This window comes from Anolis carolinensis, chromosome 2 (genome assembly GCF_035594765.1).
Source record: "Anolis carolinensis isolate JA03-04 chromosome 2, rAnoCar3.1.pri, whole genome shotgun sequence".
In the NCBI taxonomy this organism is placed as follows: Eukaryota; Metazoa; Chordata; class Lepidosauria; order Squamata; family Dactyloidae; genus Anolis; species Anolis carolinensis.
In genome coordinates this window covers 184,322,607-184,336,125 of record NC_085842.1, presented here as the reverse complement: position 1 = coordinate 184,336,125, position 13,519 = coordinate 184,322,607, and the positions used below count along the sequence as shown (strand labels likewise).

The window sequence follows — 13,519 nt, the reverse complement described above, 5'->3', positions numbered from 1 at the left end:
GGTGTAGTCACCGGGCCTCTGTCTCAGAACCTCGATAAAGAACCAGGAAGTCTCTAAAACTTCGTCTCCCATGATGCAACGCAACGCCGCGAGGGGGGAAATGGGGGCGGGGCGAGACAGGGGAAAGTAAGATGGCGGAGGGAGCAGAGAAGTCAGCAGCGACTCCGCCTGCCCCGGTGTCGTTCGGCTTCACTCGGACTACAGGGCGGAGGCGGTTTCTAGTAGTGACCGGGCAGGATGGCGGCGAGGCGAAGCAGGAGCCCGACTTCCTCTCAGCCGTTGAGGGACGGGAGCTGCAAAGGTAGGCCTGCTTCCTGCCCTCGACCCGCTTGGGCCTAGGAGCAAGGGGGGGGGGGGGGCTCTCAGGATGCAGCTACATTGTGGAATTAGTACGGTTTGACGCCGCGTTAACTGCCCTTACTCAGTGCTATTGAATTTTAGGATTTGAAAGTGTTATTTCCTTGTTTGATTGTGCGGCACTTACTTTGAAAGTAGTTGTCATACTCCAGAAATTTCGTTTCTGTGGTTGCCACAAACTATGTGGAATTGTGTTGTCGACGGCTTCCATGGCCGGAATCACTGGGTTGCTGTGAGTTTTCCGGGCTGTATGGCCATGTTCCAGAAGCATTCCCTCCTGACGTTTCATCCACATCTGCATCCTCAGAGGTTATGAGGCCTGTTGGAAACTAGACAGGAAGTAGCCAGGCTTTTAAGCTGCAAGGCCGTTCAATGCCAATCAAGGTGGCCAATTGCACCATTCAGACTTGCTTCCAACAGATAAGAGTTCTTTCTCCCATGCTGGACATTCCACAGATATATAAACCCCACTTGCCTAGTTTCCAACAGACCTCACAACCTCAGAGGATGCCTGCCATAGATGTGGGTGAAATGTTAGGAGAGAATGCTTCTGGAACATGGCCAGACAGCTCGGAAAACTTACAGCAATCCTGTGTTAAATTAACTGTGTGGACTACAGTTTGCTTTGCCAAGTATACATTATTCATTGGTACATATTAGTCTGTTACTAGAGATCTGGATCAAAATGGCAAATTCTTAGAACTATAGAATCATAAGCATGGAAGATGCAGCACCCAATACATAACTGGAGCACTTTTGGAAGGTACCCATCTGACATCTGTTTAAAACTGTGGCTCTCAGCCTGTGGGTCACAGGTGTTTTAGCCTACAACGCCCAGAAATCCCAGCCAGTTTACCAGCTATTAGGATTTCTGGGAATTGAAAGCCAAAACATTTGGTGACCCACAGGTTGGGAATCACTGGTTTAAAGGCCTCTAAAGAAGGAAAGCTCACTGCATTTGTTAGCTGGCTTACCTAGTGCCAATTGTGTATGTTTGTAGTGCTGCAGAGTATCTGATGCTCCTCTACAGCAGTGGTTCTCAATCTGTGGGTCCCCATGTGTTTTGGCCTACAACTCCCAGAAATCCCAGCTAGTTTACCAGCTGTTAGGATTTCTGGGAGAGGAAGGCCAAAACATCTCGCAATCTACAGGATGAGAACCACTGCTCTACAGGTAGTTCCTGAGTTACAGGCAAGATAGGTTCTGTAGGTTTATTCTTAAGTTGAATTTGTATGTAAGCTGGAACAGATTTTTTTTAACTGTAACTCCAGCCAAATATGTACACAGTGTTTGTGTGTATACACACACATGTGAATAGTATAGGGAAAGGGTTAACACCCCTGTGGTGTTTGTTTTGCGGTCTGTGCTTCTGTCCAGAAGATTTCAGCTCACTTTCTGTCCCTGTGATAATTAGAGTTTGAAAAAAAATGGCTTGTTATGGAAACAAAGATTGGAGAGAAAGCTTCAATGGAGACCTGAAGTGAATTTCCCTTCCGATTAGTAGATTTCTCTCACTTCCTGCTGTCTCACTCCCGTTTGTAAAAGCGAGTCGTTTGTAAGTTGGATGTCTGTTACTCGGGGACTGGATTTAGCATACATCATCAATCATGTGTTGTTGAAGGCTTTCATGGTTGGAATCACTGGATTGCTGTGAGTTTTCCGGGCTGTATGGCCATGTTCCAGAAGCACTCTCTCTTGATGTTTTGCCCACATTTGTGGCAGGCATTCTCAGAGGTTATGAAGTCTGTTGGAAATTAGGCATGTGAGGTTTATATATCTGTGGAAGGTCCAGGTGGAAGAAAGAACCGACAGGCCTCACAACCTCTGAGGATGCCTGCCATAAATATGAGTGAAACGCCAAGAGAGAATGCTTTGGAAACATGGCCATACAGCCTGAAGAACTCACAGCAACTCAATCATCAATCATGCTAAGTAGGTTTAATGAGAGTTGTGATTCAACCACATCTGCAGGGAGAGTCTCCAGCTTGGCCATATACTAAGAATCTGCCGCCTCCATATGCTTGGTTTCAGGTTGGTTTGAGGTTTCTTTAGTTCTGTGTAACCATTTTACATCCTCTGAGAGAAAAGTGGGATATATTTTTTTAAAAAACAATTCTTCTCCAATTCAGCATGAAACAAAGAATAATTGCATGCGGCCATGAATATAGTCTCTTGGGTACTTGTTCTCTTTGCATTTGGCTTCTTTAGGCGGGTAGAGTTGTGCTATCTGTGGCTCTAAATGGGTACATGTTTTTCCTCTGAAGTGTCCGGCCAGCCCCACAGCCGAAAGAACTCGTCATTCCTCTCATCCAGAAGAACCAGTGGAAAAAGCCAGCAGCCCTTCTGGAGCCAGATGCCATCAATGGTGACGAGGCTCAAGCAATCCGAGAGCTTATAGAAGGTGAGTACTGCCTAACTGTATTTCTTTGTTAAAATATTCACCATTTTCCTTCCTTGAGAGCAAGTACAGGGGTATAATTATTGTTTATCTTTTCCATCAACCATGTTACAAAAGGCCAAGTGGACTAATTTGGTTGGGTGTGGAGGCCTCAACAGTACTGTGAATATGAGTAGCTTCATATTTATTGCCATTTTGAAAACTTTAGCTTACACATTGTCTCAATTATTTTGTAAAAATTTTAATACATTGTATATGTGTTTTATATGTACTGGACAAGTGCCTGTGTAAGCCTCCTTGAGTCCCCTTTGGGGTTGAGAAAGGCAGGGTACAAATGTGGTAAATAAATAAATTATTATTATTGTTATTATTATCTTCATATTTAGAATCCAAGAAGTCACAAGAGCAATGGGAGAGTGGCAACAAGCCAGATCCTGCATTTGCTATTCCCCTCCTTATGCAGAACCGAGTGCCTGATGGCTTTGAGGATGGAGAAAAAGTGGATGTCAGCCTCCGTCCAGAATCGGTAAGTGTCGGGATGGATTCCCCAGGTTCAGCTTTTGGAGTTTCTGACAAAGAAGGTTTAATGTCTCTTCTTTTCTCACCTCTTTTTGGTAGTCGACTGAGGCAGATTATGAAGAGGTACCAGTGGAAGCCTATGGTTTTGCCATGCTGAAGGGCATGGGCTGGAAGGCTGGTGAGGGCATTGGTCGCACTTTCAAGCAGTAAGTATCTCTAAGTATTGCGGGATATAGTATTAGAAATAACAATAATGCATTTTTATACCACAGTTTTACAAGTCAGTTAAGCAGAAAGGATAGGCCATTGCCTCAACATATCGTAGTCTAAATTCTAGCAGTGAACAAATAAAAATAAAAAGTTTAGGTGCTAAGGTTCTGAAAATGTTCATACCTATCTTAAAATTTTACTCTGTCCTGTTTCTGCATTGTTTGTCATGCTGGTAATATCAGGAAACTATTCCCATTACATAGTTGGAGAAGTGAAATTGAATGCAGCTTGCTCTGCTAGTTTAGGTCCCTTCTACACTGCCATATAAAATCCAGATTATCTTCTTTGAACTGGGTTATCTGGCAGTGTAGACTCATATAATCCAGTTCAGATCAGATAATGTGGATTATCTGCTTTGATAAAATGGATTATATGGCAGTGTAGAAAGGGATTCAGTGCACCTGTAGTTGATGCGTTTAAAAAAGAGAGATTTGTATTTAAATCTTGAGCCCAGTGGCCTACAGCTATAATTTTTAAACTGAGCCAATTCCCCTAAAGAAATGAAGGTTTTTTTGGGATACTGTTTCTGAACTCGGGCTCGGGCTGTGGCGCAGGCTGGAGAGCAAGCCAGCTGTAACCAGCTGCAATGAATCACTGACCAGGAGGTCATGAGTTCGAGGCCCGCTCGGAGCCTATGTTTGTCTTGTCTTTGTCCTATGTTAAAAAGGCATTGAAAGTTTGCCTATATGTGTAATGTGATCCACCCTCAGTCCCCTTTGGGATGAGAAGGGCGGAATATAAATGCTGTAAATAAATAAACAAACTGTGGAACTACTTTTTCTTAACATGCATTAGCTTCATCATAGAAGGGCATTTCCACACCAATATAATCCGGAATATCAAGACAGAAAATCCCACAATATCTGCTTTGAACTGGAATACAGTAGAGTCTCACTTATCCAACACTCGCTTATCCAACGTTCTGGATTATCCAACGCATTTTGTAGTCAATGTTTTCAATATATCATGATATTTTGGTGCTAAATTCATAAATACAGTAATTACTACATAGCATTACTGCATATTGAACTACTTTTTCTGTCAAATTTGTTGTATAACATGATGTTTTGGTGCTTAATTTGTAAAATCATAACCTATTTTGATGTTTAATAGGCTTTTCCTTAATCTCTCCTTATTATCCAACATATTCGCTTATCCAACGTTCTGCTGGCCCGTTTACGTTGGATAAGCGAGACTCTACTGTATCTGAGTTTACACTGCCATATATTCCAGTTTAAAGCAGATAACCTGGGATTTTATTTAGATGTGTGGAAGGCTCCTAAGAAAATGCAGAGTCACTAACCTCAGATTTTTTTAAGTAGGATTCTTAATCACGCCGCCCCCCCCCCCCCCAGCCAAGATTTATGGCTGTGCCTAATACCTGTCTATTCTTCCATTGCTGCTGGACTTCAGGACCCATTAGTGTTAGCAGCATAGCCAGTGGTAAGGGATGATGGGAAGAGCACTCCCGGAACCTGCCCATGACCCAGTGCTCTCTCCATTCCATCACTTAGGTTTGCATTCTTAAGGGGGGGGGGGGGGAATGCTCCCTCCACCACCACCTGAGCAAGGTTAATCTTTCTCCCCTTTCCTCCAATCCTGCTCAGGGATGTGAAGCCTCTTGAGAACCGTCTTAGGCCCAAGGGGCTGGGTCTTGGAGCAGACCGTTCAGCAGCTCAGGAGTTGGAACCCATAGGACGCCGACGCCCTCTGAAGCCTGGCGAGGAGCCTCCAAAGGGCAAGGATGAACCTTTGGGATTGGTTCCGGGTGGTGCAGTTTTCATTGAGGCTGGGCCTCACAAAGAGCTCTATGGAAAGGTGAGCCATTGCTTTTCTAGGCGGCCTCTCTCTTCATGTTGACTTCAGTCCTATGTGAATACTCTGGAATTGGGAGTGAAGATGAAGGAAAGCACACCCTGTTGTTTTGAATATATTCCACCATCCCATCACCCATTTCACTACATGATACTTCATGACTAAATCGGGAACAGGAGAATGATCCAGCATGATCCTTGTGAGTGGCTGAAAAGTACCACATGGTTGATGGACAGACCAAGACCTAGTGGAGCTGGTTCCCCAAAATGCTTTTTTGGAGTCCTCTTAAGTTGCATTGTGAAACTCTTTATCTTCTCTTGAGTTGGTCAACCATCCATATGGAATGAAACTTAGTACTCTTAAGCTAGCTTTCAGACTCTGTACCAGTTAGTCAGGTTCAGCCCATGCATATCCTGATGATGGGGTTGGTGATAGTGACGCTGGAGGAAATATGTCATAGTTAGAATATATAGGTCAGATGTAGGAAACGCTTTGCCCTCCATATGCATTGGGCATCAATCTACACTATCTTTTATGACTTGTCGTGTTTGACAGGGCTCTTGTGAGTTAAAGTCCAAAGACAATGAGCAGCCAAAGATTTCCTGTCCATGTTGTAATGTCTGCTTCCTGCTTATTTGGGAAGAGATGCTAATGATAGTTAATGTAAGCTGCCTTGAGTCCCTTCGAGTGAGAAGGCAGATAGAAATGAAGTAAATAAATAAAATAATAAATAAATCAATATAAAGCAAATTTATAGTGACCTATAATGCTCTATATGGCTTAAATCGGGGTCTCCATTCCCTTGAGGGAGGGATTTCACCCAGCCCTTCTATCATCACAGACATGTTTCATAAAAGCATAAGAGGGGGGAGCCTTTTCACTGGGCTCCCAAACTATGGATTTTCATTCCATACAAAACTAGACTTGTCCTCTTCTTTGCTCTGCTTCTGGCATGCTAAAACCTTTTTGTTTATCTAAAGTTTTGAGTATTAGCTATCTGATGAAGATAGTATTTTAATTGGTGTATGTTCAATTGTATTATTATAATAAATATATATTCTGATGGTCCTAAAAGCTATTATACATTCAGGTTTTTATATGATTTGTTGTTTAGATGTTTTGTAACCTTTGTATTATCCATTTTTAACTTCATTGTTTTAATTCATATTGTGAGCTACTTTGGGTCCTTTAATAGGAGAAAAGTGGGTGATAAATTCTTTGGCACCAATGCATGTTGTCTTCCAGTGGGAGATGCACCTTGCCCTTCCTGCTTCTTGACTTCCATTTCACTTCCTGACCAGTACTGAGCATTTCCTTGTCCTTCACAGATAGAAGGCGTAGATGGAGATAATGCCCGTATCATGGTGAAATTGGCCATTGGTGGCAAAACAGTGACTGTGAGTCAGCACGGGGTTCGGCCTGTGACCCAGAAGGAATATGATAAGCTAGCCAAAGATCTGAGTGAGTTATGGCTCTCTATTCCCTAGTGAATTCAATCAACACTCAGCTGTACTGTTATTTTTGTTAATTGTTGACTAGCAATAAGTCTGACAGTAGCCTTCCTCTAATTTTTTAAAATCATACCCCTAATCATCCTTTGGAGTTGTTTCAGAAATGACAGCCTTCTTACAATTTCAGAATTACTTCAGACTTTTGATTCTTCCCATTCTAGGCCGCCTCAGCAAGGCCCATAAAGAGAAGGAAGCAGAACAGCGTAATGGGACTAAACTTGACTCAGACAACAGGGTGGAGGAAGACAAAAAGGAAAACAGAGACAAAAAGAGGAAACACCCAGCAGGCACTGACAGGTAATGTTGTGGTTGGGAGTAAGTCGTATGACTGCCAGTTCTAAGTTGACAACTACGGTAGCAACCTCTTTGCCATCAGCCTAATTAAAAGTCAAATCTGCTGTAAACCATATGTAACTGCTTGCTGGCTCATGTCTTCCATAGCTGCTGTATATTGAACTTACTGGAGAAAGCTGTCATATTAGGTTAAGCTGTTGTTGAGTTGACAGTGTGGCTTCGCAATTCACTGTGGCATGGTTCAGTGGCCATGGAAATTGCAACAGCTTGCCAATGACTGAGTTTTATATCCATCAGATTTTTTTCCTACTGTTTGACTTTATAATTGAGAAATGCAAGACTTCAGAAAGAAAATCATACTTTTCTTTCTTATGTTACAACACTGATAATAGATAACTATGAAGAAAGATGATTCCTATAATTTAATTGTTTTGAAATAAGTTAGACAGTGACTTAAGTCCACTCTTCATTTGAACCATATCCATCCATCCAAGCCTACCTAGCAAATTAATGGGAGGGAAAAAACCTGAACAAAATGCAGGGGAAAATAGTCAATCAAATGAAGAAATGAATGTAATTATGATATAATAAAAAGATACCAAAAACAAAACTAGAACTGGGAAATTTTCAACCCAGCATCTGGAGACCAACAGAAATAGAGAACTGGTTATTCTAAGAATGTTCTCCCACATCTTATATTGATAATTTTTTTGCCTGTCTTGACACCAGAAAACCTGAAAACTTTTGTCAACAAATATGGCTGCAGCTTTCCACATTCTTCATCATTGGATGTGCTGGCTAGGGCTGCTAAAAGTTACTGTATAGTTCTACCTGTGCCATTATTTCTTTACATATCAAATATCTTCTGCCTACAGAGATGACCGAGCTGGAAAGCAAAGTAAGGGGAGCAGCAGTAGCTCCAGTGTTCCTCACTGGCTGCGGAGAGACCTGCGAGTCCGCTTTGTAGATAAACTCTACAAGGGAGGCAAATACTACAATACTAAGGTACAAAGGGAAATGTTGGTGTTGTGACTGCCTTCAAGTAATTTCCAACTTATAGCACTCCTAGGGCAAACCTATCATAAGACTTCCTTGCCAAGGATAGTTCGGAGGGAGTTTGCAATTGCTACTCTCTGAATCGAAGAAAGTGTGACTTGCTCAAAGTCATCCAGTGGGGTTCCATGGCTAAGGCAACCCCCCTCCCCTGAACAAATTCTGTCAAGAAAATCCAATGATAGGGTCACATTATGGTCACCATAAGTTGGAAATGCCTTAAAATTACAAAACCAGCAGTATTTGAGTATATCTGCTTATTACTGGAAATGTTGGCCTCTGCTAGAGGGGGAGGGTGTTAAAATATGCAAAGCACATGGTTTCACTTTCTACAGCTCTTAGGTCAGTTTACTTAGTTCTAATTCTCATATGATGATAAAGTGAATATTTATTTGAAACTATCACCAAGTTCATGTGCTCCATTTGGCTCCATTCCCCCTGTTCCATTACTGACATATATCAATTGAGCCAAAATACAGATTTCTGAAGTCCATGGATTGAAGTAGATGAGATTTGTACTTCTACCATTTTTCACCCCAAGGAATTGCTGATTTGAAAACAACACACCCTAAAAATTGTATCAAATTTCTCTTAGAGGCAAGAGAGCTTTCTGCAGAAGTAGTTTTTTCCTTGGGACACAACTTCACTGTTTTGAGGAGCAGAGAAGGAAAAAATAGTTTTCAGATAAGTGACTACCACAATTAAAGAATGAAGTACCCTGTCCTGAGATGGCCAGTTCATCCCAGGACAAACCTTTTTTGAATTAAAGCTTCTTGCATACCAAGACAAAAATTGTGTATAAAAACTGATCTTATCCTGAGGGAAAAGAGCATGAAAGCTTGTGTTTGTCCTCAGATGGTGATTGAAGATGTCCTCAAACCAGACACATGCGTCTGCCGAACAGAAGAGGGTCGGATATTGGATGGTGAGTCTGCTGCTGCCTGATCTTGGCACCAAAATGTGTGTTGACCATTGTAATCAATTATTCAGATGAACACTGCACAGTGCTCTCTATAAATAACAGTATGAGAAAAGGTCTATATAACATCAATCACTCATTGAAGGAAAATAGATGGCCCAAGGTCTCATTTGATTATTCATTTAAAGAAACAAAACACATTTTGATTAGCAGACTTCATCAATGACCAGTGTCAATTTTTGTCCAAAATTTTCTCCAAACAAAAAGCAGCACTAAAATAAAACTTTGTACAAAGTAAAATTACTTCTTCAGTCCCCATAGCCTCAGAGGTAGCTACATTGAACACAACCAACCTATTTAGGAAAATAGGTTGGACTTGGATAGGTTTGGACAGGAAATTACCAGAGAATATGAGGCCTCTCCACTTAGGTCTAGGAATTAATCGCCAGAGAGCTATTGACAGAGTTGACATTACAGGACTACTTGAAGCAATGATACATAAGACAGTGTTCTGTATTTATATGAGATACAGCACTGATTCTCATTGTAGTGCTTACTCTGATCCTTTCCACAGGAATCCTGGAGTCCATGCTGGAGACTGTAATCCCACGGAGTGATTCCGACCAGGTCATGGTGGTGTTGGGGGAGCACTCTGGTCGGGTGAGTCACACTTTTGTGGGCTGGTGTCTGGCTATTTAAATGGGGGCGGGGATGAGTCTTAAGGGTTTGAGGGCCATGAGGTTATCTGCAACTATCAGATGGCAGAACATTTTTCTAGGTAAACAGGTAAACTAGACCAAGAGTGGTATACCCAGTTCCACATACTGTGTCACTGGGAAGATATTTGAGAGTGTTTGTCATCGACTCTAAACACACCACATTAGGTCTCCAAACACTGTTTTCAGTCCAAACACAAGTGAATGAACTGAGCTGGTTTGGCAAAGTGGAAGCAGAAAGATAAAGAGTTCTCTGAGCAGGAAAGCACTACCATAAACAGAGGGAGAAGGAGAGCTCTTCATTGGATAGGAGCTCCTCTCTACCATCCCGGCAATAACAATGAAATCTACATGTTCTCTTACTATAGAGCTATACAGGCACATAAGATATTGGACTCTCCACATCCCCCTATCCTGTTACTCAAGATGAGCGATTGAAATATATACCCGCAACAGGCCCTTGAGGGGAATTGTTTAACTATTAAACTATGCCTCAACAAAAATAAATCAAGAATGACCCTTTTTTAATATATGGGGAAAGGGGTGTTGTTTGGCTCCCCAAATCCTTTGGCCTCTCACTCCTAGACTCTTTCACTATTGGCCATGCTAGCTGAGTGGAATTGTAGACTAAAATATCTGGACTGTTAAAAGCTTTCCTACTTTTATTATTTATTTACGACATTTATACCCTGCCTTTCTCAACCCCAGAGGGAACTCAAGGCGGCATTACACATAGGCAACTATTCAATGCCTTGAAAACAATGTACAATTAAAAAACAGTTTAAAATAGTAAGATACATTAAATAATAAGATACATTAAAACATTTAAAACATACTTTTCATACATAGGTGTGGAGAATAGATGACCTTTTTAAAAAGCTGTAAAACAATGTTGGCATTGATTTGTTAGGATATTTGCAGACAGATTCCTATATAATTCATTGTAATATTTTTCCTGTTTGATAATCAAGATGCCGGGTCTTTGTTTCCTGGAAAAGGTTCCACTTCGTTGAATAGGACAATGCTTGCTTATCTCAAGCCCTTGCTAATCTTATTTCATGCTTCATTAGAACATGAAATATTCATTTGAAACAGAGCTGAGGATGTATCTTAGTGTGATGCAGGGACAGCTATACAGTGATCACCAGAAACACATCATGCTTAATCTGTTGAAGGATAAGAAACAAGTGGTTTTTCAGATTTTTCTGGACCACATCTCCCTTCATTGCTTGCTATTGATTATGGATGTTAGGGTTGATAGCACTGTGAGTTCAGCAACAGAAAGGTTTTCCACCTTAGAATATACATTGCATCCCCTCTCCTGCCTCCCCAAATTCCTGTATAACCTCAAGTAATGATATATACTCATTTTTCTCCCAACTAGGTGGGGCGCATTCTGCGTCGAGATAAGGGGCAAAATCGTGCATTGGTGCAGCTACAGCAGGATGAGGAAAAGCTCCTGACATTGGACTATGATGCTGTGTGCCTCTATGTTGGTGGTTCAGAAGAGGACTGAGCTTTGCAGTCCCTCCAAGTTTCACAGCATCTGCAGGACAGAGACGCTCCCAGGCTTAGAATCAAGGAAAAAGGCAGCCTGCAATTTGTTTTTAGGAAAAGGTGTCGTAAGTGCCAAGGACTAAAAGCAGGTTTTGATCAAGGAAGGAGGCTGCCTCCTTATTCAAAATGGATTAAATCACAATGATCTGGAATATATATATTTGTATTTTATTGAATGCTGGACCTGCATTTATTTGAGTTTTCTTCATTAATTTTTTTTAAAAACCAATGACAATACATAAGAACATGAGTATCAAAGGACTGCCAGAAAACAAGACCGACCATACATAGTGAATGCAATCCGGTGTGCTTTCAAACAGTTGCAGGTCAACTCTTGTTCCAGACAAGCAAGAAATTAGGCTGGCCCTAGAACAAAAAAGTCTTATGTCAGACACAGTATTCAATAATGCATAGTACAGCTACGTCCAGATTTTTAAAATGGACTATGCTCTAATTGCTACAGTGTATATCTTGTTGAAATATGGAAGAGAGATGGCAACTGAGCAGATGGAAGAAGAAAAAGTGCATTGAGTGGGGCCTTGGATATATGTTTTTCTCTGGCCTTGGATTTTCCAGAACTAAACACATCAAATGCTTCTTTTCACAGAACAAGGTCTTTGATCCACAAATAAGCAGAAGAGAAATAGCTACAGTATACAGGGTTTGTGCATAAATAATTGCCTTCATGAGGACTGAACTCTTAACCTAAAAAATGGAATGCCCTAAATCATTCTCAAGCTATTTTAAACTGCAACTGCATGAAGGACATCAAAATTGGCCATAGACGTATCCTCTTAAGAGGATGTCTGTACATTGTCATTCAGAAAACTCTCATGTAAAGTGCTCTTTATCAGAAGCATGTGAGGACTCTTTTCCTATCTTAGCAGTGGCTGGTGTGGTGATGGACTTGGTAAAAATGAGCTACTTTGTAAATCTGCATCTTCAGTTGTCATGGGTGAATTTAAGATTTTTTAAGTTAACTTGTATTAGGAACAAAATAAATTTCTTTTTTCCTCCCCACTGTGTGGCTTGATTGTGATCAAGAATGTAATAACCAAACAATAATTCCATTGGGAGTCCAAATCTTGTATCTTTGTATTCATAGTTTGCTTTCCCTGGGATTGGAATGAAAAACGGTCCTCCAGATGTTGCTGAATTGCAACTCTCACCATCCATCACTGTTGGCTATGTTGGTTAGGACTGTTGGGACGTCCAGTTGATCAATATGAGAAGGCCACATTCTTTGCATACTTACAGATACTTGGTACTGCAGTCTTGAACAAATTTGCGCATGTCTGGCAAAGTAGGATGAGAGATACTCTACAGCAGTGTTTCCCAGGCAATCTGATATGAAACACAACCACTTATTATTTTCAATTGTGCTAGGACATCTATATTTGTGGAATTTGTTTCCAAAAGGTACCAAATCCCCCAAAATGAGATGTAGGTGGCAGCACATTGTTGGCTGGGAGTAGAATATTATGTACAGAACAATGTATCAAATGACTTTGGTACAGGGCTTGGAAAATTGCATTTCATAAGAAAATGAGCTAACAATGTGATGTTGCAGCTATAAACGCCAATAGGAATTTTGGGTTACATCAAAAGGAGTATAGGGTTTAGATCAAGGGAAGTAATGGTGTCCTTTTAATCTGCTTTGGTGAGACCTCACCTGAAATAACACTGTCCAGTTATGGGCACTACAATTTCAGAGAAATATTGACAGGCTGGAGGGTGTCCAGAGGCGCGCAACTAAAATGATCAAAGGTCTGCAGACAATGAATCCCCATGAGCTGTTTAAAGAGCTGGGTATTGTTTAGCCTGCAGAAGAGGATGTGAGAGACATGATAGCAATGTTTAAATATCTGAAAGGCTATCATAAAGAAGAGGGAGCAGTCTTGTTTTCTTCTGCTCTGGAGTCTAGGACTCAATGGAACACATTAGGAAGGATTTACTGACTAAGCTGTTCAGCAGTGGGACTTTGCCTCAGAGTGTGGTGGAGGCTCCTTTGGACAAAGGCTGGGTGGCCATTTTTCAGGGCAGCTTTGATTGTGCATTTCCTGCATGACAAGATTGGACTGGATGGCCTGTTGGGTCTCTTCCGACTAGA

The 13,519-nt window shown here is 41.4% G+C and overlaps 1 protein-coding gene across 1 annotated transcript; it reads left to right on the top strand.

Annotated features, from left to right (window-relative positions):
- The first annotated feature begins 95 nt into the window (after window positions 1–95).
- On the top strand, window positions 96–12,429 carry gpkow (G-patch domain and KOW motifs). The gene is made up of 11 exons (XM_008118369.2): window positions 96–301; window positions 2,622–2,758; window positions 3,142–3,281; window positions 3,374–3,480; window positions 5,152–5,362; window positions 6,688–6,820; window positions 7,032–7,167; window positions 8,040–8,169; window positions 9,073–9,142; window positions 9,711–9,796; window positions 11,237–12,429. Exons 1-11 carry the CDS (start codon window positions 132–134, stop codon window positions 11,366–11,368), a joined length of 1,452 nt encoding a protein of 483 aa, XP_008116576.2. The 5' UTR covers window positions 96–131; the 3' UTR covers window positions 11,369–12,429.
- The last annotated feature ends 1,090 nt before the right edge of the window (window positions 12,430–13,519 follow it).